The sequence below is a fragment of the Myripristis murdjan genome, chromosome 13 (genome assembly GCF_902150065.1).
Source record: "Myripristis murdjan chromosome 13, fMyrMur1.1, whole genome shotgun sequence".
Classification (NCBI taxonomy): Eukaryota; Metazoa; Chordata; class Actinopteri; order Holocentriformes; family Holocentridae; genus Myripristis; species Myripristis murdjan.
Genome location: NC_043992.1, coordinates 20,085,028 through 20,111,984, shown reverse-complemented (window position 1 = coordinate 20,111,984; position 26,957 = coordinate 20,085,028). Strand labels below are relative to the sequence as shown.

At 42.4% G+C, this 26,957-nt stretch overlaps 1 protein-coding gene across 3 annotated transcripts in view; it reads left to right on the top strand.

Moving 5' to 3' along the window:
* Positions 1 to 26,477, top strand: part of atm (ATM serine/threonine kinase) — a 42,072-nt gene extending 15,595 nt beyond the window's left edge. For 2 of the 3 annotated variants that reach the window (XM_030066895.1, XM_030066897.1), the window contains 36 exons: positions 76 to 202; positions 723 to 922; positions 1,061 to 1,235; positions 1,796 to 1,954; positions 2,271 to 2,403; positions 2,801 to 2,896; positions 3,414 to 3,585; positions 4,722 to 4,863; positions 5,592 to 5,768; positions 6,245 to 6,422; positions 8,099 to 8,207; positions 8,627 to 8,785; positions 9,844 to 9,952; positions 10,729 to 10,817; positions 11,362 to 11,464; positions 12,605 to 12,753; positions 12,900 to 13,004; positions 13,112 to 13,231; positions 13,784 to 14,018; positions 14,196 to 14,366; positions 14,877 to 14,996; positions 16,134 to 16,351; positions 16,739 to 16,946; positions 17,378 to 17,503; positions 17,705 to 17,845; positions 18,395 to 18,533; positions 19,270 to 19,352; positions 19,704 to 19,844; positions 20,857 to 20,973; positions 21,164 to 21,313; positions 21,923 to 22,088; positions 22,988 to 23,074; positions 23,684 to 23,798; positions 24,292 to 24,355; positions 24,520 to 24,662; positions 25,030 to 25,213. In XM_030066895.1, the coding sequence (XP_029922755.1) occupies positions 76 to 202; positions 723 to 922; positions 1,061 to 1,235; positions 1,796 to 1,954; positions 2,271 to 2,403; positions 2,801 to 2,896; positions 3,414 to 3,585; positions 4,722 to 4,863; positions 5,592 to 5,768; positions 6,245 to 6,422; positions 8,099 to 8,207; positions 8,627 to 8,785; positions 9,844 to 9,952; positions 10,729 to 10,817; positions 11,362 to 11,464; positions 12,605 to 12,753; positions 12,900 to 13,004; positions 13,112 to 13,231; positions 13,784 to 14,018; positions 14,196 to 14,366; positions 14,877 to 14,996; positions 16,134 to 16,351; positions 16,739 to 16,946; positions 17,378 to 17,503; positions 17,705 to 17,845; positions 18,395 to 18,533; positions 19,270 to 19,352; positions 19,704 to 19,844; positions 20,857 to 20,973; positions 21,164 to 21,313; positions 21,923 to 22,088; positions 22,988 to 23,074; positions 23,684 to 23,798; positions 24,292 to 24,355; positions 24,520 to 24,662; positions 25,030 to 25,213 (5,110 nt within the window). Of the gene's footprint in view, positions 1 to 75; positions 203 to 722; positions 923 to 1,060; positions 1,236 to 1,795; positions 1,955 to 2,270; positions 2,404 to 2,800; positions 2,897 to 3,413; positions 3,586 to 4,721; positions 4,864 to 5,591; positions 5,769 to 6,244; positions 6,423 to 8,098; positions 8,208 to 8,626; positions 8,786 to 9,843; positions 9,953 to 10,728; positions 10,818 to 11,361; positions 11,465 to 12,604; positions 12,754 to 12,899; positions 13,005 to 13,111; positions 13,232 to 13,783; positions 14,019 to 14,195; positions 14,367 to 14,876; positions 14,997 to 16,133; positions 16,352 to 16,738; positions 16,947 to 17,377; positions 17,504 to 17,704; positions 17,846 to 18,394; positions 18,534 to 19,269; positions 19,353 to 19,703; positions 19,845 to 20,856; positions 20,974 to 21,163; positions 21,314 to 21,922; positions 22,089 to 22,987; positions 23,075 to 23,683; positions 23,799 to 24,291; positions 24,356 to 24,519; positions 24,663 to 25,029 lie in introns of all 3 variants that reach the window. The other variant, XM_030066896.1, reaches the window with a different exon arrangement.
* The last annotated feature ends 480 nt before the right edge of the window (positions 26,478 to 26,957 follow it).

Sequence of the window (26,957 nt, the reverse complement as noted above, 5' to 3'; positions counted from 1 at the left end):
GTGTTACTCTGCAGATAACACCTCTGTTTTTTCCCTGAATAAAATATCAAAGTCTATATCTATCTGTTAACACAGGGAGCTGGATCCTGCACCAAACCCACCGTACTTTAGCTCCTATGTCATCAAAGCTACACTGGACTACCTGAGCAAGTGTCACAGTGCCAACCACAAGTCACTGGTAGCCATTCTCTCTAAGACCCCGGTAAGACGTCTTATTTATGGCCTCTAATGATTTTTTTTTTTTTTTTTGTTAATATTGTGTTGATAATGAAGGGCTGACTTTTGGTGCTTTCACGAGACATATATACACAAAAGAGATTTTCAATTAACATGAGTAATGTGCATATGATGACCAAGCAGAACTCCATCAAGGACCCCTGGGGTTTCCATGTGCCCCAGGTTGAGAACTGCTGCACAAGAGCCTAGACTAATATCTGATACCAAAAGCTTTGAGTAACATGTTCAAAATGATGGCAAACTGCTTGATTTTCCTCATTCATTGGACACAGAAGCGTGTACTTCTTAAATGATTGGACAAAGGATTTAGGGCAGTTATTTTGTCCAGTGAATCTAATGAACCAAATTGAAACTGATGGTCCAAGCCCTCCATTACAACTGCTGTCGCTATAGACTGACTTTAACACTAACACTGAGATATTTTTGCTCTCCCTGTCCTGTGTTTGTGTTATTGTAATTCTTGATGTGATCGGCTTGTGTTGTAGATTTCCATCCAGAGGATTCTGCTGGCGGTGTGTGAGAGGGCGGCGGAGACGACCAACAGCTACGAGCGTCATCGCATCCTGCTGATGTATCACCTGTTTGTCAGCCTGCTGCTCAGGGAGCTGAAGGACGGCCTGGGAGGAGCCTGGGCCTTCGTCCTGAGAGACATCATCTACACACTCATCCACCACATCGACAGCAGGTTGGTACGCACACACACACACACTCACAGTTGAATTGACACATGTCGACACATACAGGCATGTGCTATCACACACCATCTTCCTTGTCGTGGTTTCACACGTGTGTGTGTGTGCGTATGTGTTTTTCCTGTCCTCAGATCAGAGCACTGTGACGAGGTTTCGAGCAGAAGCCTCGCTCTGTGCTGTGACCTGCTGACTGAAGTGTGTCGGGCCGTCCTGCAGTTCTGTGACGGCGCTCTGGACTCCCACCTGCAGGTCATCATCGGGAGTCTCACGGCTCAGGTGACCAGCCGGCCCACCATCTCTCAGCAGGTGAGCGCTGGGATTCTGCTTTTTACATGCCGTGAAATTTACCACAACAAACAGGCTAGAGACCATGCAGAATTTACTTCCAAAAAACCACGGATTCCCCAAAATTGCCACTAAAGGTTATTAAAGTCTTAACTTAATAATAGATAATATATATGTAATACCTGTGTATTGTAATTGTAATACTGAGGAATACCTGTGAGATATTGCAAAAAAAGACTTTCAAACCTCATATTATTTCAGAATTTGTAATTTTTGTTGCTAGTTTAGACACCACAGGACAAGAGAGCCTATATCATAAGACTTTTAACTAACTTCAGCATTGTCTTTCACATGTGATTTTAAAGGGAGTTTTTCAGGACGATCAGTTTCAAGATTGCACCGAACCCAATCTATAATTTACAGTAGTATAAATAAGTAATAGAACTATTTGAAAGGATTTGTGGGTGATACAAGAAAAATGCACATCAAAATATAGTTTCGAACATGAGCATTTTGAGTTGAAGTAAAAATATGTCTATATTTTTATTTCATTTTCTTTTAACTACTGTCTACCCCTGTAGGTGCTCAGTCTGCTGCAGTTTCTGGTGATAGAGAACCAGCAGAAGCTGAAGGGCGCCATCTGCAGCCTGGAGCCCTTCCCTGACCGCCCCGAATTCAGAGAGCTGCGCTCAGTGCAGCACAATCTGAAGTACAGCACCGGGACATTCACCCTGCAACAGGTAACGGCAGCAGATACAAACACAATCAAAACACGTGTAACACTTGATATTTTATACCAGCCACACATCCTTTTTGGCACCTGTGGACACAATTGTTTGCCACCATTTGTTTCCTATAAGTAGCCTCTCATTTATTGATACTTATTTTTACTCAGCTGTTTGATCAATAGTAATTATCAAGTTTTCTATGATGTAAAGGTACATTATATAGTTATGATTTTATACAACCATTCCAGTTGACGTCTCATTTCTTTAAACACATAACCATCAAATATCATGATGCCTTAACCTCGTATCCCATGTTGCCTTGCCACAGGAGATTACACACTTCCTGTCAGTGACGTCTTGTGACTATTTACCGCTGACCAGGCTGGAGGGGCTGAAGCAGCTGACCAGACAGCTCCATGACAACAAGGGACAGATCAGAGAGCTGCTCAAAGAGAGCCACGGTACAGCGTTGTGCAAAAACTCTCATGCTGTCGCCTGCTCCACCGAGCATGGCTTCCATTTTGGCTCAGTGGTTACCTGGGTTTTAGACCCACTTAGCTGGTTGCAGTTTAAAGTATGAAGAAATAGTATGATGAAATACAGTATTGACGTACGTATTGAGTATGATGTGCCTCTTTCTAGTGTCGCCCTCTCCGGTGACTTTACCTTTCCTAGTATAGCAACAGCATTCCTAATAGATGTGCATTCATTCTCTACAGCCTTTCCATAATGTTAGCCATAACCAACTTATGCCTAGCACTAACCTTAACCAATAAGCTAAAATGACCTCCATAAATGTATTTAAAAAAATGTGTCACTATCCTGGGAAGCTCATATTCTTCTCTCTCCTTATTCCAGTTGAACCTGCGGAGAGTGTGCTGGTGAAGCTGGTTCTCAGCCTGCTGCAGCTCTGTAAGCTCGCAGCAAACCACCCAGGGGGAGCAGACATCCTCGGTACAGTTTCTGCTCTTTAGATACTTTGAGCTCTAAGTCACATCTGAACAGTTTCATCATGTTCAGTTTTTGAAGCATTTTGCAAACACAAAAAAAAGCTTGAAAAGATTTTGAAAAATGAATGTGAAGTTGAAGGCTCATGGTCATTTCACATACATTATAACATTATAATCCTCATTCATAGAGTGATATACCGTATGGTTCAGTTGACAGTCTTCTTGCCCAGCCACACACTGAGCACTGAAAAAAATCAAGTGCAGTTTAGCAATTAAGGCATGAAGGGGCCAGGGAAATCAGACAATGTTGTGTTATGCTTTCAACTTGAAACGTCCTTTGTTGTTGTAGCTCAAAATATGGACTCTCTCACTGCCTGAAATAAATTATTCCTATAGACATCAGCTTAATGGCATGTTCTGCGTTATGAGATACAGGGAGCAGCAGCGAGGAACTGGAGTGCACGTCAGCCAGAGCCATAAAGACGCCCTCAGATTATATTTGTGTGTTTCTTTCCCTACAGAGGCGGTGGGGGGCTGCCTGGGAGAACTGGGACCAATCGATTTCTCCACCATCGCTCTGCTCCATGGCAGAGACCCCCTTTACGCCAAGTCTGAGTCCCTCTTCACCTCCACTGAAGCCCAGTGCCTTTACATCATCCTGGACTGCATGAACAATGCGCTTACTCACCGCTGGTACGGTGAACCTCACATCAGTAATAATTATAATTTAAAGTAATGATTGGCTAACTAACCAACTAATGAGTTGATGTGAAAGGATGCAAAGTTTTTTTATGTCTTATTTAAATGGCTGTATACAAGGAAACAAAAGAGACGTTTTAGTGCTCTGACATCGTTTTGTACTATGCCATGGTGCTGAAATGTCTGTCTTTTATCTCTTCATTCTTTATTTACTCTAATTCTGACACTGCTGTCAGTGTTTTTTAAGGGAGATCAGGATTTGTTGGACCAATCAGCATTGCCTTGCCTTCTTGTTCTTGGCTGGCAGGAGTTGGACCCGGCTGGTCTCCTGCTGCTGTGGCCCGTCTGCTTTCCTTTGTGCGTTCTGAAAAGCCTTTCAGCTCATCGCTGTCGTACTAAGTTGTTTTTTGTGTACTCGTGGCCTGCCTGCTTGTCCTGCGGATGGTTTTGATTTTCCATTGACCGTTCTTATCAATGAGACAGTTTCACCCACAGAACTGCAGGGTGTCTTCAGGTCCTTAAAGTCTTAAAATGTCTCACACTCTGTGTTATAAATATTAGCCTTTAAAACTCATTAAATAGTATTACGTTTCAATTTATGAAGTCTTACTTTCAACAAACATTTTTTTCTATTTTCATCCATTAAATTAAATTATCCATCCATTTCTTTTTTATTTCAAAATTAGTCTTATTTTTAAGCAGTGAAGTCAACATTTTTGATCTTAAAAAACTTACTACTGAAGCTAGAAATGTCTGTGTTGACCTGCTACACTTACCTGTTGGAAAAATGCCTCACTTTAGGCTATACTTCGCTGACGTTGGCTACTTAGAAAATCCTTCAACTTACCTGGCCCAAGTTCTGTGGGAAAAAAAATAGAAACACCTCTCAACATAATTAAGTCCAGTATAAGACCTCTGCAAAGTACAACCTCAGTAATAAACGTATAATTAAAGTTACACATTCTCCACAATGTCAGCAAAAACTGAACATTATAAACTTTCTTAAAAGGTAGAATTGATGGCAGAGCTGTTGGACTGAACTGCATTAGATTGTGCAGGCGGGCCCGATAAAGTGGACACTGAGTGTGTGTGGACGATGCACTGACGTTTGTCCTGTGGTTGTCTTCCAGTATTGAGGTGAGGAAAGCTGCAGCCCAGTGTGTGAAGAACATCCTCGCCACTCAGATGGGACTCGACTTCTGGGAGCAACACAAAGACAACAGAGACCCGATGCTGGCCTACCTCAACCCCTTCAGAAGGACCAAGGAGAAGGTACTGTAGGGTTAGGAGGTGTTAGTGAGCGTTACTGCTGACAGCGAGTTCAGCACATCGTCATGCCATCGCACACCATCTGTGCGAATTAACAAAACAGACCAAAAAAGTTTGTTTTTGCAGGTTTACGAGGAAAAAAATTGGCAATTAAACATAAATTTTCTTGATTGCATAGTATCAATATAAGTATGTGTGCATGTCTGTGAATATCAGGGTTCCCAAAAGTCATGGAATTTCAGGAAAGTCAGGGAATTCGAAAGTCATGGAAAATCATGAAATGTTTTCAGCCTCATTTTAAAAAACAGTAGCTAACTATTCACCAAATGTAATATTTATTTTCCGTTGTGTTCAGAACCAGAAATGCTTTATTGATCCCCGATTGGACATTGGGTCAGTTGCATTTGCTCTAACTATCGAGAGAAAATATATATAAGCATAAGTGAAATTGTAAGAAATAGAAAGGGAAAACAAGAAATAGAAAAATATAATTTGCAAATTATAAAAGATAAAAAATCCTGCAGTAATATTGCAACAGTTATATTCACTTAGCTTGCAGAATAAGCCAGTCTAATAAAAATTTGGTCAAGAAAAAAAAACGTTGTATAGTATATAAAAATGTTATATAGTTATTTAATTTTACATTTACATAAAGTGGGAATACCAGTATATGTACATGTAATGTCTGTGCTTCTTTATTAAATGAATTAATGAGCGCTGTGCCCTGTCAGGTCTCTAGCGTGAGTGCAGAGGAGAGCTCGGAGGCCAGGGAGAGGCTGGAGAGACAGGAGTTTTGGATTCCCCAGAGGGGCGGGCATGACACCTGGCTGACGGCTCTCTGCACCGCCCTGCTGGACAGCGGAGGGGTCAGGAACGAGGCACTGCTGCTTTCACGACCTCTGTGTCTGGTGAGCTCATGGAAGTTACCTTTAGAAACCCGTACCTGCATGAACATCTGACCGCTTACACCAGTCGTACCCTCCTGCTAAATTTCTTTTTCATGATCAAGTGTTTTTTATTCACATCATTTGTTTTCATTCCATCTCTCCATGTGAACGCAAATGAATGTACATTTAAGATGCAGATGTGATTAGTGACCTTAGTGAATAGATTTTGTGTTATACAGTGTCAATACTGTATTTCAGTCACTTGATTTTGTTATGTAATGTCTCCTCCATGATGAAAGCAAATGGAAAAAAGTAAAAAATAATCGTCACAAAAAATAGTCACAGACTTTAGCCAAACCATGTTATAAAAAGCAGTAGCCAGCTGTAACGCTACGAGAGCTGAATCCTCTCCATTCTTCACTGTGCCAGTCGTACACAATCTTTACTCCAGGCTTCCAGCTCTAACCTCACCTGGTTTTCCCCCGGCTGCCTCCCAGGTGAGTGTGGACTTCTGCCAGAGGCTGCTGCCCCTCATCATCCACTCCATCCTGCTGGAGGACTCAGACGGCTCGTGGAGGGAGCTGCTCTCCTCCCACATCCAGGAGTTCTTCACCTTCTGTTCCCGAAGTGCCCAGGCCTCCAGCCGCTCGGCCACACCGCTCACCACTGACTCTGGTGGGTTAACACAGACAGATAGATAGATAGATAGATAGATAGATAGATAGATAGATAGATAGATAGATATAGAGGTTGTTGTTCTTCTACTTCTTCTCTTCTTGTTTTTAGTCTTTTATTTTTGTTTTTAATCTTGTTTTTATTCTCATAGCACTTTTCAAACACAAAACAGGAAAAATGAGTGGAAAAATGCAGGTAGTGAAGGAAAATGAAATCTTAAAGGTTAGGTTTGGTTTGCTCATCATCTATAAGCACACCACGAGCTTTAGAGAGGTCCGACAGTGCACTTGTTTTTAGCCTCAAAAAATCTGATACAAGTCCTTTTAGAAAGCGGGAAACTCCCTGCACATATAGCATTGTCCACCCTAAAAATGGTTGATTTCTAACAAGTTTTATTTGGCATTTACAGCAGTGCATCGTCTTGTATACATTGACATGGTTCTGCTGCTGCTGCTGGCTAATGCTGCGTCCATTTCAACTCGGACCTCATAAATTCTGTCTTGTAAAGCTCTAAATTTGCAACAACGTGGTTTTCAAACTGTATCACCTCGGGATAAACAAGAAGAAGAAACTCTGAATTTTTATCTCCGTGGGAAATACCAAAGAAAAGAGCGTCTTTCTTCCTGAGCTGAACTCCCATGTTGTCGCAGGTGAGCTCTTCAGGCGGGGTCTTCAGGAGTGTGACCTCTGCATAAATGCGATTTACACTCTTTGAACTTAATTTCTCCTTCACAGAATTCAGTTGTCACATCATATCAGCAGCACACACTGCAGACAAAGCAAAGAGCAAACAAAACTGCTGTAATAAAGCTAATTAGAAAGCGCTGTATTTTCACCAAACGATGAATATGTCAACAAAAGTCACAGTAAATACAAATATATTGCACATATTGGTATCCAAAAAGAAATATAATTTAAGTCCACAGCTTGGTTGACCTTGTTCAGATAGTCTGCCAAACTTTACATACAGTGTAGTGGTATATTGACATAATGATGTTGACAGTTACATACCAACATATTGTACATTGCACATATATTATGAATTTTAGAGGCATTGTACACTCAGTATTTCAAGACTATGTAAATAAATAATGCCCACTCATGACAGCATGTCAACATAATTTCCCAGAACACAGTGAAAAGTGTTGTTGACCTGTCTCTCCTGTGGCTGGAAATCTTTTTTGTAGGTCACATGCCACAACAAGTGTTGTTTCATCTCCATGTATTCTGACTCAGCCTCATAATTTATACCATCTTTGCCTAATGAGTTTTTCTGATTTAGGCTATAATATTCCCCAGGGAGCATCCTCCTTTTTCACTGTCAGCCCCCATTCGTCTCAGCCAGTCAGTTACACCAATACACACTTGCTTTAGTGGCTTGTGCTCTAACCTTCATTAATAGAAATAAAATACTGATGCGTTGTTGTTTTTCTGCTCCCATTTATCTCTAATGATGCTCCCCTGCCTCTGTTCCTGTTTTATGTTCCTGATCACATTCCTGGAAAAAGGATCTCTATATGCAGTCATTTCTTATCTGTTAGCTTGTTAAATTTTCACATTGATTGTGGTGATACATTTCCTCTGTGACAATGTGGTGCGTCCCCCCTGTTGCTACAAGGAGAGCTTGCTCTGATTTTCATGTGTCATCAGTGATTTACATCTGTTGTTGTTTGCAGGGGAGTCTGACGCTGCCAGCCGTGGCTTGGTGGAAAAGGCCTCCCTGCGCACAATGCTGTCAGTTATCGACTACCTGAGACACCAGCGGAGACCGCTGGACTCTGACAGGTAATATTATTGTAACAGTAGTTACAGCGTTAACATATGCTTTTATATGTCTTGTTAGCAAAGTGAAGTGTATTAACACCTTTTACCAGGATAAACACATGTTTCTCTGTGATTATTTGTTTTCTGAGGTCTGCATATTTTTTTTGGGCCTGCTCTTGTCCTGCCTTTTAAATACCTTCAGTTTGTGTATGTGTGTGTGTGTGTGTGTAGGTGTAGGTGTAGGTGTAGGTGTAGGTGTGTGTGTGGGTGTAGGTGTATGCAGGCACATGTAATGTTTAGGTTTTTTTTGCAAATATAACTGTTCTGTATCCATCCGGTTCATCTTACTCTCTCTGGAGTGTATAAAATAGGTGTTTGTCCACTTTGGCCCGCAGTGTGTACAGTGTGTTTATGTGACCTGGACTCTGTGTGTGTCCCAGTAACTCCTGCGGCACGGTGTGCCACTCAAACTTCTGGCTGGAGCTGAACTACCTGGAGGTGGCAGTGGCTGCCCAGTCCTGCTCTGCACACTTCACCGCTCTGCTCTACTCTGAGATCTACGTCGACAAGATCAAGGCCAACATGGAGGAAGGTCGCAGGTAGGCGGGGATTTTAACTTTAAAACAAATGTAAGTGCTCATTGTTTCAGAAAACACACACCCTGCTCATTCTTAAAGGGAGATTAGATTTTCTTTTGCTCTGCTTTTTTTGTCCCTTTTTTGTAACTTTTGCCATGAACTCTGCTGAAAGTGAAATATATTTGAGTGAAATGAATATTCGAAACTTTTTCCACATTTTTTTTTTTTATCAATTAACCCTCCTGTTATGTTCAAATTTACGAACATCTTTTATGCTTGGGGTCAATTTGATCCCAGCAGTTTAAACCTCTACAAAATTATTATAATTAAAATTGTTACCAAAGTTTATGTGTCAGGTACTTTATGTTTCTTTGTTGACTACCTAAATAGCCCTTTCCTATCACACGACTATGGAAAAATATGCAAATCACCATAAAATCTCACTAATTGACCTAAAATTGGAACGGAATATTACTTTTTGGTGTTTTAATGGCTTTATGTTATTTCTAAGTACAGATTTTAGTTATTTATAACCAATGCGTTACAAAGTGTGTACAGGACATTGAAAACATATCATGTGAATTTCATGTTTACCCGGTAGTACCCATTACATTAGGAAAAGTCATTAAATATGAAGCAGAAAAAATTATGTTAATCATTTATTTAGAGACGTTAAACATTGGCTGAGGTCAAATTGACCCCAAACATAATAGGAGGGTTAAGTTTTGTTCTATTAAGTATCTATTCAATAAGCTGTCTAATGTGTTAATTGCAAATATTTAAAGATAATTCTCCACGAGTAATCAGTGATTTGGTGGTCAGTGTAATAAATGGCAATTTAAAAATAATAATAAGTAGAAAGAAAAACAGAATTTTTGTATCCGGGTCCAACGGGTCTCTCAAAAACTGTGTTCAGAGATATAAGGGGGAAGTTTGCTTGTGTTTTGAGAGAGTGAAGGATGAGTTGGAATATGAGAAATTTAAGAGTGAGCCACTACACAGTCTCTTGGCTCTTTGGAAGCTGTAACAATGTCAAACTCATGGATTATTGTTTTTTTTAATTTCTTTATAACCTGTAGAACCAAGTCCAGAGCGTCTCGCCGGATTAACTTTGAGGAGAACAGCCAGAACGTCACCATCTCCAGCCTGACTGAGAAGAGCATGGAAGACACCAGCATCAGCCTACAGGTCATTTACACTTCTCTCAAATTATAATTTCTCCCTCAAAATCCCTTTTTAGTGTTGCTGATCATTACACATTACTATACCCCATCAAGGAGCCTGCACTATGATGTTGTGTGTATGATCATTTAGTAAAGAAGAACTCCCTGTATATCATATTTATGGTGAGGAGTGTAATCCATATTAGGCACACCTAATGTCAAGCGACACCTCCTTTTGCCCTAAACCACATCTCAGTTCAAATGCTTCTTTAACCTGTCTTATTACTTTCATTTGCATCTCCCATTAATGATTAATGGGGCTTTAAGTCAATCAAGGGCTTTCATGATAATTCAATCAGTCTGTCTAGGAAAGAAGGAGGCAGTCCTTATTTTGTACACTTGGGCCTAGAGCTTGACAATATGTCCAAAAAATAAAATCTTTATTTATTTATTTATTTTCAACTATTCACAATTGTAATCTAGATTTCGCTTATTTTTCCACTAACTACGACTAGTAGCTCATGAATGTCTGGACATGCAGGTTCTGTTTAGATGAATGAATTGCTTGGCTTTTTTAACAGAGCGCTCAGCTGCTTTTATAACGATTTAGTGGTTTTTTGTGAATTAATTGATTTATCGCCCAGCCCTACTTTGGCCCAGGATTGACAAAACCATTTCTGGGGAGAAAAGTATTTTCAGTGTTCAGAGTCAGCAGTAAGACTTGTCACTGGTGCAGGAAACATGTCATTGGTCCCATGCATTGTCACATGTTTGTTCACTGTTTAACACTGTCGCTTGTAGGAGCTGTTGATTGAGGTTTACCGCAGCATAGGAGAACCTGACAGCCTGTATGGCTGTGGAGGGGAGACGATGACCAGCCCACTGACCAGGTAAAGATGAGTTAGGTGTGATCAAACTGCAAGTTTTAAAACCTGGTAAAAGCTGTTTAGCAAGCCAAAAACCTGACAGTTGATGCTGTTTTACACTTAAAAATCCCATCAGCCTCAGTTGTACATGTTTCTCACCACAACACTAAGAAGTAGTGCTTGCGCTGTTGAATCACAGATTAATTATGGAAATTACCTGAAATGCTCTCACTGCTTTTTGTCACTGGATGTCAGTTCTGAGCTGGGTTTTCCCAAAAATGTCACTTAAAATGACTAGATCCACGCATTTTTCTCTATAGACCAATCCATCATGCTGCACTGTTCCTCACATTCTGCAGTCGCTCATTCCAGTCAGTCACTTAGGTTTATTTGCCACATGTAATCATACAAGGAACATTTCCACTGAAATGTATTTCTGAAAGTTCCTTCAATTTATTACATTACATTAGAGTTTAAATCGGGTGACCTCAGTTAGGATGCCAGTGGCCTGATTTCTGCTGCGTTAACGTCTGTACACAGACTTTGCTTTGTCATTGCCAATTTATAGGATTCGAACTTATGAACATGAGGCGATGTGGGGGAAGGCCTTGACCTCATACGACCTTCACTCTACTCTGCCTGAGGTTACAAGACAAGTGGGAATCGTGGAGGTAAGACACTTTAACCTGCAGTAGGAGCGCCATAACCAAGTGGCTGATGTAGCGTACAGGTACATCTGATCTGAATTGGGGCTGGAAGTCCCAGAGTCAAAATGGATGACGCCTCCGAAGGTGGTTGTGAACAACAGTGCCAAGATCCTGCGGGACTACCAGATCTACCAGACATCATGGTGGTCGGCAAACAGCAGAGGAAGGCAGTAGTGATAGATGTAGCGATCCCGAGCGACAGCAACATCAGGCAGAAGGAACACAAGAAGCTGGAAAAATACCAAGAGCTGAGAGAGGAGCTAGAGAAGATGTGGGGAGTGAAGGCTACAGGGGTGCTGGTGCTAATCAGGGCAATTTAGCTTCTCCAATTCACCTGCATGTCTTTGGACGGTGGGAGGAAACCCACGCAGACACGGGGAGAACATGCAAACTCCACACAGAAAGGACCTTGGGTGGGAATCGAACCCAGGACCTTCTCACTGTGAGGCGACAGTGCAAACCACTGCACCACCGTGCCGCCCCACTTTACTCTTTTGGGTCTCCTGCAGTCTCAGGAGAGAGCAGGTCTCGCGAGCTTCCCACGCCACGCCTACCCCTGCGGGGGTGGGGGGCGGGGCCACAGATGCACAGCATACCATACATTGAAACCATGTCTATTTAATGTTGACATTTCAACATTGAAAAACCAGCATCTATACAATGCTGATTCAACAACATTTTTTCAAATGTTGAAATGGTAGCTGTAATTAAACATTGAATCAACATACATTTATCAACCTCAACCAAAAATAACCAATTTGACCAAAATTCAACGTTGAATCACTGTATTTTGCTATCTGGGGTGTCAGCTATGGACATTGAAGGGAAATTAAAATTTAAGTGTGAAATGCTCCTTTTGGCTTCCAGATTTCCAGCAGCATTAATCAATATTTTCTTTGCTTCTGTGATCAGTTGTTAACCTGAAATAGCCTCTGTGTTCCATATAACAGAGATGTACACATCACCGGCTGTCCTGTACTTCATTTTCAAGCCATGTGTGTTAAAGTCAGCAGTCCCAGATGCACGATATATTTCATAAAGAACTGCAGTGTAATGAGTCATATGTTCAGATGATGTGTTCTCTCTCCCCCTGTGTCCAATCAGGGTTTGCAGAACTTTGGCCTGAGCAGCATCCTCGCCACCTACCTGAGGGGTCTGGAGAGCGAGGGGGTGGAGTGGGGGGCTGAGCTGAGAGAGCTGCGCTTCCAGGCCGCCTGGAGGAACTGCCAGTGGGACTGTGAGATGTCAGAGAGGTGGGGTGGGGGTGGACAAAGTGTCCTGTCAGCACACATCAAGCTTGTTTTGTAGCTTGTTAATTGTAAGAAATAAATATGTTAATATGTTATTATGTGGAAATTCTTCTCTCTTGTTTCCCCTAAATATTTTTTTGTTGTTTCAGGAGTGAGAAATCCAACCCAGGCTTCAATGAGTCAGTGTTCTCTGCCCTGCAAGCTTTAAGGGACAAAGAATTCTCCGCATTTGATCAAACACTTAAATACGCCAGGTATAGCAGACATTGTCACTGAAAAGCTGCTCAGTCTCAAATGTCATGTTTGAGTACAATATCATCAGACACGCACTGACCGGATGTGCATGTGTGTGGTCCTGTAGGGGTGCAGAGGTGGAAGAGCTGTGCAGAGGCAGTCTAGAAGCCGTGTCCTCTCTCTACCCGGCTCTCAGAAACCTCCAGAGCATCAGGGAGCTGGAGAGCGTCCGGCAGCTCTTCTCCAGGTGACGACACCGCTCAAACATCACACTCAGTGACACCATGAAGGCTCCAAAGGGCATACAAACTTACAGGAAGTTATTGAAGGACACATTTGTTGTGAACTCTTTATATATTAAGATTTTTCCAGCTCATCTGCATGCTTTGCTCTAATGAATGGCAGTAGAGTAGACCAAGGAGACTCATTATAATATTGTGCAGGCCTTGCGTCCACATTCAGTGCCTAAATGCTGAAGTCTTGTTGCTAGTTGCCATCTTGTGTTAGGCTGATGGAAACAGTTGAATGTTTAGGTTGTTCTGGGATTGGAGGAATGGATGGCAAAGTTCAGAACCGTCTTGTCTTAAAGTGAGCAAACTTGCTTTTCAGCTTAACTAGGATACAAGTGCCTAGCTATCGGCAGAACACTTCCTGTATGTAAACACACTCACTGATCATTGCAATAGTCCATCTTCTTCAACTTTCTCAAAGTATTTTCTCATAATTTAATTGGTGGTCTAAGCCTTTAATCCTCTGGATCCATCACGATGTTTGTTTTTTCCACACACACACACGGCAGGCCCCTCTCTGATGTGACTCTGATGGAGGTGTGCAGGCAGTGGCGGCAGCACTCCCAGCTGTTGGCCGACAGTGACTTTGCCTTGGTGGAGCCCATTTTGGCCGTCCGCTCTGTGGCCCAGCACACCCTGATGTCCAGGGTGGGAGACCCCGACACCACAAGTTACCTCAGCTCTGTGCTCACTGACCACCTCATGGAGCTGTGCCGACTCGCTCGTCAGGCTGGGAATACACAGGTAGGGTCAAATTTGGAATGGATAACATCTCCTTTTACTGTCACTCTGACTGTAAGAATTACCAGGTGATTATACCTGTAGCTTATTGGGTAAATAATCAAACATTATGTGACAGTCTGCACTGATAGATGTGTAACCCTCCTCCCCTCCCGACCCCTGCACCCTCCATGTGTCCAGCTGGCAGAGCGGGCGGTGTTTCAGATGAAGCAGCATGGCGGCAGAGGTGCCCGGGCGTCATCCTCCGTGTCGTCATGGCAACTGGAGGAGGCCCAGGTATTCTGGGCCAAGGGCGAGCAGGGACTGGCCCTGGGCCTGCTGAGACAGATGATACACACCCTAGAGGAACAGGTGACACACACTTACACATACACATACACACACAAACACATCAGATTTTTACAACAAATACATGACACATTTGTGTTTTCAGCACTCGCTCTTACATGACTGCTCTGTGATCACAGCAACAGTGCACTCCTTGGTTGTTTGTATTGTTTTGTCATTATGCAGGATTATTTTACGGTTTCGGTCATTTTAGTCGCTCCGGATTAGAGGTGCAAAATCCCAGGAATTTTCAAAGTTATTTAATTGGTTAACAGGAATATACGGGAATTAACAGGGATACTTAATATGACAGGGAACTTAAATATAGTTGAAAAAAAAAACATTAGCAGCATATTCTTGGTTAAACCAACCAGATTTAATGTATATTCAGGGTATATGTTTATTACTTATTAATTACCCGTCCCTTTCTAATCCTGCTCTGGATTGCCAGTGTGAAGCCTAAAATGTAAATGTGACTGGTGAAGGAAAAACTGAAATGCCAGATGTGAGGGTGCGTCTCTGTGTGTCGGTCAGGTGGAGTTCAACCCCGCCCTGGCCCCCGTCTACACCGAGTGCCTGCGGCTGTGCGGTAACTGGCTGGCGGAGACGTGCCTGGAGAGCCCCGGGGTCATTCTGGAGAATTACCTGGAGAGGGTAGGCAGCTTGTGGCGTCCTGATAACCGGTTATGATAGAGATTAATGAAAGACAGTACACCCCTGGGCTGAAGTTGGCATGCACGCAAACAATGCCTGTAGGTCCTGTAAAAGTATTGAAACATCTTCGGTTACAGGTGGTTTCACAGCAGCTGTCAGGGCGAACACAGATGATACTAGTGTCATTATGAAGGCTCTGTTCCAGTGAAGGCCCTGGCTCTGTTGGACCTGAATGGAACAGAGCCTTCATTAATGTCAGTGGAAACACCAGTGTTTGCCTGCTGTTACATTTCAAAATAGCTGCGATGAAAAAGGTCTATTTTGCCTAAATTGAAAGACATAAAAAGGTCCTGCATATAATTCAAATAGCACTTGAACTCTCAAATTCAGTTTAAGTATCCAAAATGTCTCAATAAGTATAACATTTAAATGAATGAAACTCTCAAACACCTTGAAATACACACACACACACACACACACACACACACACACACACACACAAATCTCCCTCAGTGACATGAACAGGGTTCTTACCCATTAGCCCGGCAGTGTCCTGACTCCCACATTCACTTGTGACTCTATCGGAGAAACCCTCTTGGTGAGGGAGGCGTACATGTGCACACTCACACACACACACACACACACACACACAGAAACATATACATGAATAATTTAGATCCAAATAAATTAGCAGTAGGCCATAGGACATAAATATTAATCCTCTGCAATTTTATTGTTTATGTCCTTGGGCGACTGCAAATCCATGTGGACAAAAATAAATTATTCAGGTGTGTGTGTGTGTGTGTGTGTGTGCGGCTCTATACATCACCGCCCAACTTCAGGATGAGGTCACATTGTTTTGTAGTGAGGATTCTTGAGGTTTGTGTTGAAGAGTTTCTGCCCATTGCAATGCCTTCCAAAATGAAGTAAAATATATTCTTCCTGTTTATTTATTTGTTTGCTGCTGTGTCTTGTTTTAGTCTTATTCACATTATCACAGAATAATGTCATAGCTGATGAGTGATGATGTTTGAGTGATGATGAGATGATGTTTTATTGTTTTTTAACTTGTATAGTTACCGTGGTTGCTGCAGTGTTGTGGTTAACAACGTGTTCTTTTGACCCCTGTCCTCCCAGGCGGTGGAGGTGATTGTAGGGGAATCGGGGCTCCAGGACCCCAGGCTGCAGAGCCAGCAGACCGAGGCCTTCCTGTCTCTGGCCCGCTTCTCCGACGCCCAGTACCAGAGCATTGACAACTACATGAAGTCCTCCGAGTTTGAGAACAAGCAGGCGCTGCTGGAGAAGGCCAAGGAGGAAGTGGACTTGATGAAGGAGCGTAAAGTGAGCACCAACAGGTCAGCGGTCAGCAGTCATTTATTGGAAGGTCTATCAATTAGTTGTTTATGGTGTTTAAAACCTTGCTCCTTTTCTAGAACTGCAATTTTTAAACTTGGAGGAGGTCTGGGCCTGTCTATGAGCACTTCCAGGGTTCAACAGTGCTGTATTTACTGTACATCAGCGTATGGTCCATTATTTATTTGTTTGTTTGTTTGTTCATTTTGTGTTTGCTTGCTTCCTATAAGAAAGTTGTCTCGCATGAGGTCCTGCTTGTAGCCCTGACTGCAGCCCGTCTGCAGGAGAAGGCTCAGTCTGTGCAGCAGGCAGACAGGCAGACAGGCAGACATCTCAGCTGACAAAAGAAACCAGAACAGGCGCTGACTGTCGTTCCTCGATCCTCTCAGGTACACAATAAAGGTGCAGAAAGAGCTGGAGCTGGACCAGAGGGCCCTGTCCAGCCTGCAGGCAGACAGACTGCGCTTCCTGTGTAAAGCGGTGGAGAACTACATCCAGTGTCTGAAGCAGGGAGAGGAGCACGACACGTGGGTTTTCCGCCTGGCCTCACTGTGGCTGGAGAACGCCGACGTGAAGGCCATCAATGACAAGATGAAGGTCAGGAGCTCCACTCCAACAGATGCACAGTCATTTGATGTCCACGCCAACATACACATTTTTAGTTAAGTGTTTTTTCCAGTATTGTATTTCTTTACTAAATATTTATGTATTAATTTATTTGTCTATTTATTTATTCATTCTTTTTGTACATAAAATACACAAAAAAACATAAATTAATATAAAATAACATACTGTTTCCACTATATATGACATTGTTTTTAACAGTACAGTGCATACCTCCACCAGCACTGCACAGTTCTCAAGATATGCCTCTTACACATCACATAGTTCACCTAAATTCTTACTTTTTATGTTTTTAAGGTATTATTTTACAAACAAATTACAAAATTAAAGCGTTATGTGTCTGAGGTAAATGTATTTTTGCAGAAGCATTGATCTTAGCAGAGAACATTGATTTTCTGTTTCAGGTGGGCATAAGGCAGATCCCCTCCTACAAGTTCCTGCCCCTCATGTACCAGCTGGCTGCCCGTATGGGAACCAAGAAGGCGCCTGGTGTGGCTGAGGATGCGGGCTTCCATGGAGCCCTCACCGATGTAATGCAACACTTTGTTCTATACACTTAAACAATAGGTTGTCATTGCACTGACTTTCTGACCGCCAACTTTCCCCCCTTTTGAAGTAAAGAAAAAAAAAATCAACCAGTCAGTCCTGATTCCTGAAAAAGTGACTTTTTGGATATACTGCTGCTACTGGGTGTTCCTTGCTTTTTTAATTGTTGCTTTCTCTCCTCGCAGCTGATCTGTCGTTCATCCCTGGAGCACCCCCACCACACTCTCTTCATCATCCTCGCACTGGTAAACGCCAACAAAGACGAGAGCTTTTCCACAAGCCGGCTGTCAAAGAGCACCCCACGACAGCCCTCACCATTAGACCTGGTAGGACTCACGCTAAATTATATCTGTCTCAAATTTGGCTCGGTAATGGCACATAAAGTTAAAAAAAAACACGTAAATGCAAGAGACATTTGGAAATGATCAATTTTTCAGGGTAAATGTGATTTTATGTGAGAGTGTGTATTTTATTTAGCATGTGGCTGTCTGAAACCACAGCCTGAATGCAGTGGCTTGCAGTAATAGTGGATATTGGCTAGGTACTGTTTATCTATACCTGTATATCTGTCTGTGTATATCTGTATGTATATAGATATATACATATACATATACATATACACAAACACAAGTATTGCTATGGTATAAACATTCATACGCTTATAGTCAATGACAACTTATTCTATACCAGAGTTGACAGTTGTGAACTAGAAGCAACCTTTCCCTTTTCATGTTCCCTAAAACTCGCCAAACCCCAAGGCTTGACCTGTGTTCTGCCTGTGAAAATACGTCGAGTCAGGGTGTCTGTTTGTATGAATCAAAATAACAGACCAAGATTTTCCTTTCACCGTGTGCCTGTGATGTTTTGATGCGCAGGAACGCGCGGATGTGGCCAAGAAGATCATTAGTGTGATCAAGAAGAAGAGAGGCGAGATGGTCAGGGGTATCGAGCGTCTGTGCGATGCCTACATCACCCTGGCTTACATGGACGTCAGCAGGCACAAGACCGAGAAGAGTGAGTAGTCAGAGTCCAGTTGTGAACACTGTGTTGTTTCAAGGTTTCAATGGCTATTCCTGGGTAAATACAAGTAAAAAAAAAAAAAAATCCCTTCCATTTAACTTCCACCATGGTTTCTGTTTAAGAAGCCTTCAGTTTTGGCTGATAGATTAGATGCATCATTATTTGGGTTAAGTTGCTTTGCAGCTGGGTCACAAATCTCCCAGCAACTATGGCTGGTTCCATCGCGGAGGTCTGCTTGAGAGCTGGCTGTGCATAAATAATGGCCATACAATCAAATTAAATTGCATTAAAAAAAAAAAAAAAAAAGATTTCAGCAAATTTTAGTAAAACTGATTTGTCTTATAAAGTAGATTTGTTTGTGGCAGTGACTCAGTAAACTGTCTTGTCTTTAGCCCTAATCTCTAATCCAGAACCTCAGTTGCAGTTTGAGAAGTGTCAGCTCAGTGAGCCTCAATCAGTGGTTCTCAAATGGTGGCACATGTACCACTAGGGGTCCATTGGAGTACTGCAGGGGGTAAAAGGGGTGAGATTTACAAAAATAATAATTCAAAAAATATCAGTCATGCAAAATTCATAAAATAATGAGCCTATGCCTAATGCACAATGAGCTTCCTAAGCAGTGATATGGGAACTACAGTATGTAGATCAATCTCTAGTTGGTCAATGCGAAAACGGAAACACGATGGCATTTCTTTGCTTGTCCTGATGTGACATTTGTATTCCATTTTAGAGGCTCTTCCCATTCCTGCCGATCAGCCCATCATGCAAATCAAAGACCTGGAAGAAGTTGTCATTCCCACAATGGAGATTAAGGTGAAGCCTAATGAGGCTTTTCAGTCTTCAATTTCCCTTTTTGTCTACATTTGCTCGAGATTCTGCTCAAAAACACATTGATGTAGGGAGCGCAGCCTTCTATAAATGTGTACATATGAGCGTTCAGTTCCAAGGTGAAAAGCCTCTCACACACAAAATACTGCTTGCTCATGAATTTTTGACATTCTCAGTATGCGACCTCTCTCGGTGCTCAAAACTTTCCATTGATCCATGTTGAATTCAGTTCCATGTGACACTGAAAGCCTCCACGTCCCAAAAATAAAGCCGATGTTATAGGCGTTTAAACTGGTTTGCTGGACAAGTGTAAAAGTTGTTTAATTGTGTGAATAGGTGGACCCGTCTGGTAGCTATGACAACCTGGTGACCGTCAGAAACTTCATGCCACACTATCACCTGGCTGGAGGAGTCAACCTGCCCAAGATCATCGACTGTGTCGGCTCTGATGGCAAGAGCAGGAGGCAGCTGGTCAAGGTGTGTGTGTGTGTGTGTGTGTGTGTGTGTGTTAAACTAATTTAAGTATCCCATTGATGTCCTGGGAGAGTGTTACAAAGACAAACGCGTAAAGCTGTGTGTGTCCTCATGGCCTAAACAAATCACCTCCTTTTTGAAGACAAAGCTGTTGTCTTACTGAAGTGTAAAGTGTGACTAACAAGGACCCAGTCAGTTTCAGCTGTGACCTCCGTTCTTTTCCATGTCGGCTTGGTTGTAGGTAATAATTAATCCGGTGTTTTTGTAGCGTGACAAATGCGCTTGTTGGATTACAAACACTCCTCTAAATCTTTGATTTGGAAGAGTGTTTGTAATGGGAACATTCTTCAGGGAACAGTGTTTGTGTGCATACCTGCACATTGGTGTGTTTGTTGGGACACTTGTGAGCCACTCCCAAGCTAATAATTCACTGTTACACTTTTGGGAGAGTCATGGTGAAAGAACAGTTTTTCTGATCTTTCACCTTAGTGAAAACACTTTGAGAGGGTCTGTCTTGCAATTTGACAATCATGGAACTGACTATGTTTATTTTCACTGGATTTTAAAAAAATCATAGTTATGTTGGAAAATGCTATATATTTAAGCGTATTGGTCTTTGTCAAGAAAAGTTATTTGTAATCTTGTCTTTCTTGCTATTGAATGGTTTAACCTCAAGTTTAGCTGCTGGTTCATTTAAATAACATTCGAAAGGAAATAAAAACTCGAATAGCAAAATAATTCATTATTTACTTGTCTTGCAATAGATGCAGCCATTCCAAACAAGAGTTGGCACTTTTATATTGGAAACAAAACACACAAAAAGTCATTTGAACATAGATGCTGGCAAGCATTCGTCATGGAAACTGCTGTCAATCGTGAAGCAGTGGCAAATAAATCATGGATTTCTGTGTGCGACCCTCAGCAGTAGGCACTTGATGGCCCACAGTGATACGTTACACAGTGCATTGTCTTGATTTTTGTCCAGTGACGTTTACATGTCTCTTGGTGTGTCCAGGGTAAAGACGACCTGCGACAGGACGCGGTGATGCAGCAGGTGTTTGGCATGTGCTCCACGCTGCTGCAGCGCAACACCGACACTCGCAAGAGGAATCTCAACATCAGACGATACAAGGTCCCACACATCATCCATTCACCTTCATCTTCACCTCACTTTGAATTCTTTACTTGTAAATCCCTGATTGAGGTTTTAACCAAACGCATCACAGCTGTTTCAGTGCAGTTAACTGCTCTATGAGATTTATTTCTTTTTCTTTATCTTTTTTTCTTTTTACTTTCTCACCTCCCTTTCTCTCCTCTGCCAGGTGGTGCCCTTCTCCCAGTGTAGCGGTGTGTTAGAGTGGTGTTCTGGCACCGTGCCCATCGGGGAGTTTCTGGTGGACCCCCATAAAGGAGCCCACATACGCTTCCGTGCCCAGGACTGGACCAACATGACCTGTCGCAAGAAAATGATGGTATGTGGTGCCACTTAGTTAGTTCTGCTGTAGATCAGCACAGAGTTGTGTGGAATGGGAGAGATGCAGCAACATGAAATGTAATTACTATAAATAGTGTAAATAGTGTGTAATGCACCAAGAGCTGCCTCATTCTGCTGAGTACGTGTCCAAGGAATCCAAGTGATTTCTTTGTAGGACAAACTAAATTCTCTAAGATGAGTAGATCACCCAGAGCTGTAGGGCTCAGGGTCAGTTTTGGTCTTAAATCAAGTCTCACCAACACTGCAGTGCAGATTATGTCTTGGTTGTGGAAAAATAGACCAGCTTTTTACCTTCTCACCTTCTTTGATAATCCTGTCTGTATATGTTTGTGCATTTGGAGGTGGCTTAAGAATGTGTTCCCCAAGGTATCTAATGAAGTGCTATTGCAGTATGAGGTGTTGGTGTTGTTAGTTGTACCCTGTGCATTAAGTCCACTAAGTCAAGTATGTTGAGGTGGGCACTGGACTCAGACAAATCCAAATTAAACAAAGAAGTCAAATTTGTGATATAAAAATTACACACTTAACCATGAAAATAAAGCTGAAAACCTGCCATGGTAATCTGCTGTCGTTGTGTCCCCTGTAGGAGGCTCAGAGGCTGGGTTTCGATGAGAAGATCCAGGTGTACAACGAGGTGTGTAAGAACTTCAGACCCGTCTTCAGGTATTTCTGCATGGAGCGTTTCCTGGACCCCGCCGTGTGGATGGAGAAACGGCTGGCTTACACCCGCAGCGTCGCCACATCATCGATAGGTACGTGCTCATGGAAGAACAGATAAATGTGTGGATACAGTTGTCCTAAGAAGAGAAAAATCTTCTTCCCAGCATAGACCATACGGTACATACATACAACATGTCTCATCCAGACTCACGGCAAAGTATCATACAGGTAAGAAATATAAAAATGTACACCAAATTTGGAAAGATTTGTATGGCCACTGCAAGTATGCAAAATTAGCATTCTTAATATCTTTACCACTTCTGTTATTACTGTAGTTACTACAGTTGTCACATTTTTTTCCTGCATTAAAGTCAAAAAGAAAAATAAATGCATTTCAGTGGTGTCTTGTTTCCATAATTTGACACATTTCCAGTTGAAACAAGATGTTAGGGTAGGACAGAATGCAGGGAGGGACTGTTCAGAAGTGGGTGTTGGACTGTGACAAACATGGAAAGTGACTCAGGAGAGCTGGAGGTTCTCCTGCATGACATTAAAGAAGACCTCACCTCCTCCCTCGCCACTGTAAACAAACAAAACCTTTGCACTGCTGGTGGGAGAGCAGAAATATATTTTATTCACAGTGGGAGGCCAAAATAATGAAAGTGCATCGCCTGTTCAAAAATCTGTGATGGTATTATCGGTTTAAATTTTTTATGTGCGCCTACTGCTACACCATCAAGGAATGACTAAAATGTGCCATATAAAGAGGGTAAAAGTAAAGATTTCATTACCAAAGTATCTGAACATAATGTATCTTGTAAATATTTTGTTTTCCTTGTCATGTTGGTGTAATTATGATAAGGAGAATTATGGTGTTGATTGGCGTTTTGGACTGTCTGCCTATCCACATCATCAGAATAACTTTCAGTGTGGAAATGTTTGACAGGAAGTGTGTTGCAGACATATAAGACCTCTCTGTTTGCGTCCACAGTCGGCTACATCGTAGGCCTGGGCGATCGGCACATCCAGAACATCCTGATTGATGAGCAGACTGCCGAACTGGTGCACATTGATTTAGGTAAGAACATTCTCTTCGGTTTTATGGTGCCCATCACTGTTTGAACTCCATGAAGGCTCCATGAAACCATGAGGCTGTATAAACACTGAGTAAACTGGACATAATTGTAATCAAGCATCATGAACCATTTTATATTGGAAAAAAATACACTCTGGTTCAGTAATTAATAATTCAAAGAAAAAGGTTTTGACCAACTTTGTGGAAGATACTGCTATAGAGGCTCAAAATACAAAGGTAGGCCCTACTAATCACCCAAAGTACCCAAAGGTGCTCCAGTAGTTGCCCAGATTTACCCAGAATTACCCCAAAGGTCTCAGTTTCCCCCCAAAAAACTCAAAATGGGTATATTGCGGTACTTTTGGGAAACTGGTGGAGCACTTCGGGTACTTTTGGGTGATTAGCAGGACCCGCAAAAGGCCAATCACATATGGAAACCAGAAAAACTACCTCTCACTGTGTCTACTGTGTCACAATTATATTTACTTTGTCTTCTGAGGTCGTTTCACAAAGGCCATGATCCTGATTCAAACCCAATGTGAGCACATGGCGCAACACACGCAGCCACGATGGCCCCTAATGTTTTTCTCTTCCTCTCCCTTTGTTGTCCAGGTGTGGCCTTTGAACAGGGGAAGATCCTCCCCACGCCTGAGACGGTTCCCTTCAGACTGTCCAGAGACATTGTGGATGGCATGGGCATCACTGGAGTGGAGGGGGTTTTCAGGAGGTGAGGAGGAGCTGGGGAGGAGATCACTGCTGTTCTGCGATTGTGTTGTTCTCCTGATCTCTCATTTCTGCATATAAAAAGCATAGAAAAAAATTGATTCATATCCAGGGTAGCGATGACCTTGCCTGCTACGTTTGTTTAATTTTCATACTGGTTTTGCTGTGATTTGGGGTTTTTAACACCATTACACGCTATCATTTCTCTCTAATATAATGCCATCGTGGCAAATACATAACAAACATGATAATCACCATGAACACTGTTAACTGACTGGGGGAATCCAGATGAAAATCACTAATTTCATCTGTTTTCCAGTTATCCATGTTTTCCACTGTATACAGTATTAGTCCAAATAGCACATGTTTTGCCATGTGAGTTTTCACATGGCTTTCGTACAGCAAGGGCAGCACTGTGTATTTTGAAAGATCTCCTTACATTTTGTGGCCACTCTGTGAGTAAACCGAGCTGCGCCTGGTTTCTCTCTGATGTCTAGATGCTGTGAGAAGACAATGGAGGTTATGAGGAGCTCTCAAGAAGCTTTGCTCACCATCGTCGAGGTAAGAACACGGCAGCTCAGAAAAACACACATCACACACCTCTTAGATGTCCCACAATCACTGTGAATCACCCCTCTGGGATCGTTGCTTAACTGTGTGTATCCTGTTGTGTTTGTGTTAATGTGTTGTGCATGTCCGTGTGTGGCCGTGCGTGTGTTTCGTAGGTGCTGCTGTACGATCCTCTGTTTGACTGGACCATGAGCCCCCTGAAGGCGTTCTACCTGCAGCACGACGAGCAGCAGGAGCTCAACGCTACACTCAACTCCACGCTGGGGGGAGACGACATAGACAACCATCGTAAAGCCAGGTACTGCAGGCGGGGATATTTGGCTCATGGCTGCAACCAATGATTGTTCCCACTGTCAGTTAATATGTAGATTCTTTTTTAATCAACTGGTTAATCATTTCTTTTACAGGTTCCCCACGTCTGAAGTAATGTCCTAAAATTGCTTATTGTAGTCATACCAGCAGCCAAAAAAACAAAGAATTCATTTTATAACAAGATGAAACTGAGAAAAGCACGCAACCCTTAACATTTGTGAAGCTGTAACAAGCTATTATTTGTGTTTGATAAGTGACTAATATTAAGTCAGCCTCTCTCTGAAGCACACACACACACACACACACACACACACGTAAAAGCTCTTTCTTATCCTATCCTCCTGTTCCTGTAGCAGTGACAGCCAGAGCTTCAACAAGGTGGCAGAGCGGGTGCTGCTGCGGTTGCAGGAGAAGCTGAAGGGCGTGGAGGAGGGCACGGTGCTCAGCGTGGGCGGCCAGGTCAACCTGCTCATCCAGCAGGCCATGGACCCCAACAACCTCAGCAGACTCTTCAGTGGGTGGCAGGCCTGGGTGTGAGGGGGTGGGGGGACACCCGGGGCAAGGTGCACCTGGGCAGGTGAGGGTCCTGCTCATGGCATGGCAAGCGTGACGTCACAGGTTTGGTGATGTTCACGCATTTACTTGAACTCTGGTCTTACGGTTTTCAAATGTGCATGGTCAACTTCCTCAAAATTAAACTGTTTTTATAAGTTCCTGTAGTGTACTTCTTAAAGACACAAGGTTTTGTTCTCGCGGCAGAGATTATACTTTGAAAACACCCTGATAATGTGCTGCATTGTAAGTGTTTTCCTGCTTTCTTTATGCTTCAGACATACTCTGGTCTTTGTCAGGGGATCAAATGAGCCTCAATATACAAGCGGTTGAAACGAGTTTCTCTAGCTTTTCATTTCATTGTTTTGACATAGTGAGGGTTTTATTTATTTCTGACTAATGTCTGTCTTTTCCCCACATTTGAAGTTCATCACCAAGTGCCATAAAAATGAAGACCACAATTTTACAAATCATCATACTTAAACACCAACACATCCCGGTGTTGTCCAGCTGACTCTCAACCTGTCAGTTTTTATCACCTTTCACTTTTACAGCAAATAAAGTAAATTCTCATGTCAAAGGATTCTTGTGTGAAGCAATGGACTGTAGCACTTTGCCCAGGACAAATGACCCCTTGGGAACGGTAAAGTTTACTCTACTAATTTGGCAAGGCACTTTATTTTTTCAAAACAAGCCATTAAATCAAGCAACACTGTGTCACATTTATTAGAGCACTGCAAAAACCTCAAGGTATTTTAACAGGCCAGGGTGTGTTGGTGTCACACTCCGACATTGAACCTGAATTCTTGAAAAACAGGCTGAGGTTTTGGACATCAAAAAAACTGTCTTGGTGATGGAGCAGAGCAGAGCCATGTGTCCAGACCCTCATTAGACACTGTGAGTCATGTAGTTTCTGTAAGTTGACTGTGGAAGCTGCGTGTTGATGTGTGTGTGTCCTAATGGGACGGGAACACTTTGATGCTGTTGAATGTGTGACAGATACACTGAGGTGTGTTGTGTGAGCTGATGTGGTGTGTTGGTGAGGATCCAAAGTTGTTTACCAAGGAAATATGCCCCAATGCTGATGCACCACTAATGAATGTACCACAGTTCTCTAGTTTTCCACCTGTTCTAAAGCAAATTCTGTGCTGTTTGGTATTATTTTGCCAGATTTTGAAATATGATCACTGTATCATGAATTAAAGAAACTGTAAAAATGAATCAATAAAAAAAGATGTTTTCATATGAAGGGTTTGTTGGGATTGTTTCTATCAAGAATTCGTCATTTTATCACCGGAGTTGCTTTGAGGCTGACCGCTGATTCATCACAAAGGTGTTTAGAGTGTTTTCTTTTTTTTATTATTGTCCTCTTTCCTTTTCAGTCCAGTCACACAATGCTCCAACATTAACAGTCAATGTGTTTGCCTACGTGTATATACATCAAAGCCGTACCTTTCCATTTCTCATTCAGTTCAACAATAGCCGTCTCACCTGGGATGTTTGGACTGAGTAACTTTCCTCATTGTGCATGTTGTGTGCACTGGAGTGTGTCTTGATCTGATGAAATTGGGTGGGAAACCTGACACTGATGCAGAGTGTGGGGAGTGGCCGTTTGGACGACCTCTCATACAAACTCACTTGTGTGTTTTAGAGAGCAGATACAGCAGAAAGGGAGAGATGTAAGTGGAGAGAGTGGGGTTTAAATGTTTTTATTTGTTTGTTTGTTTCT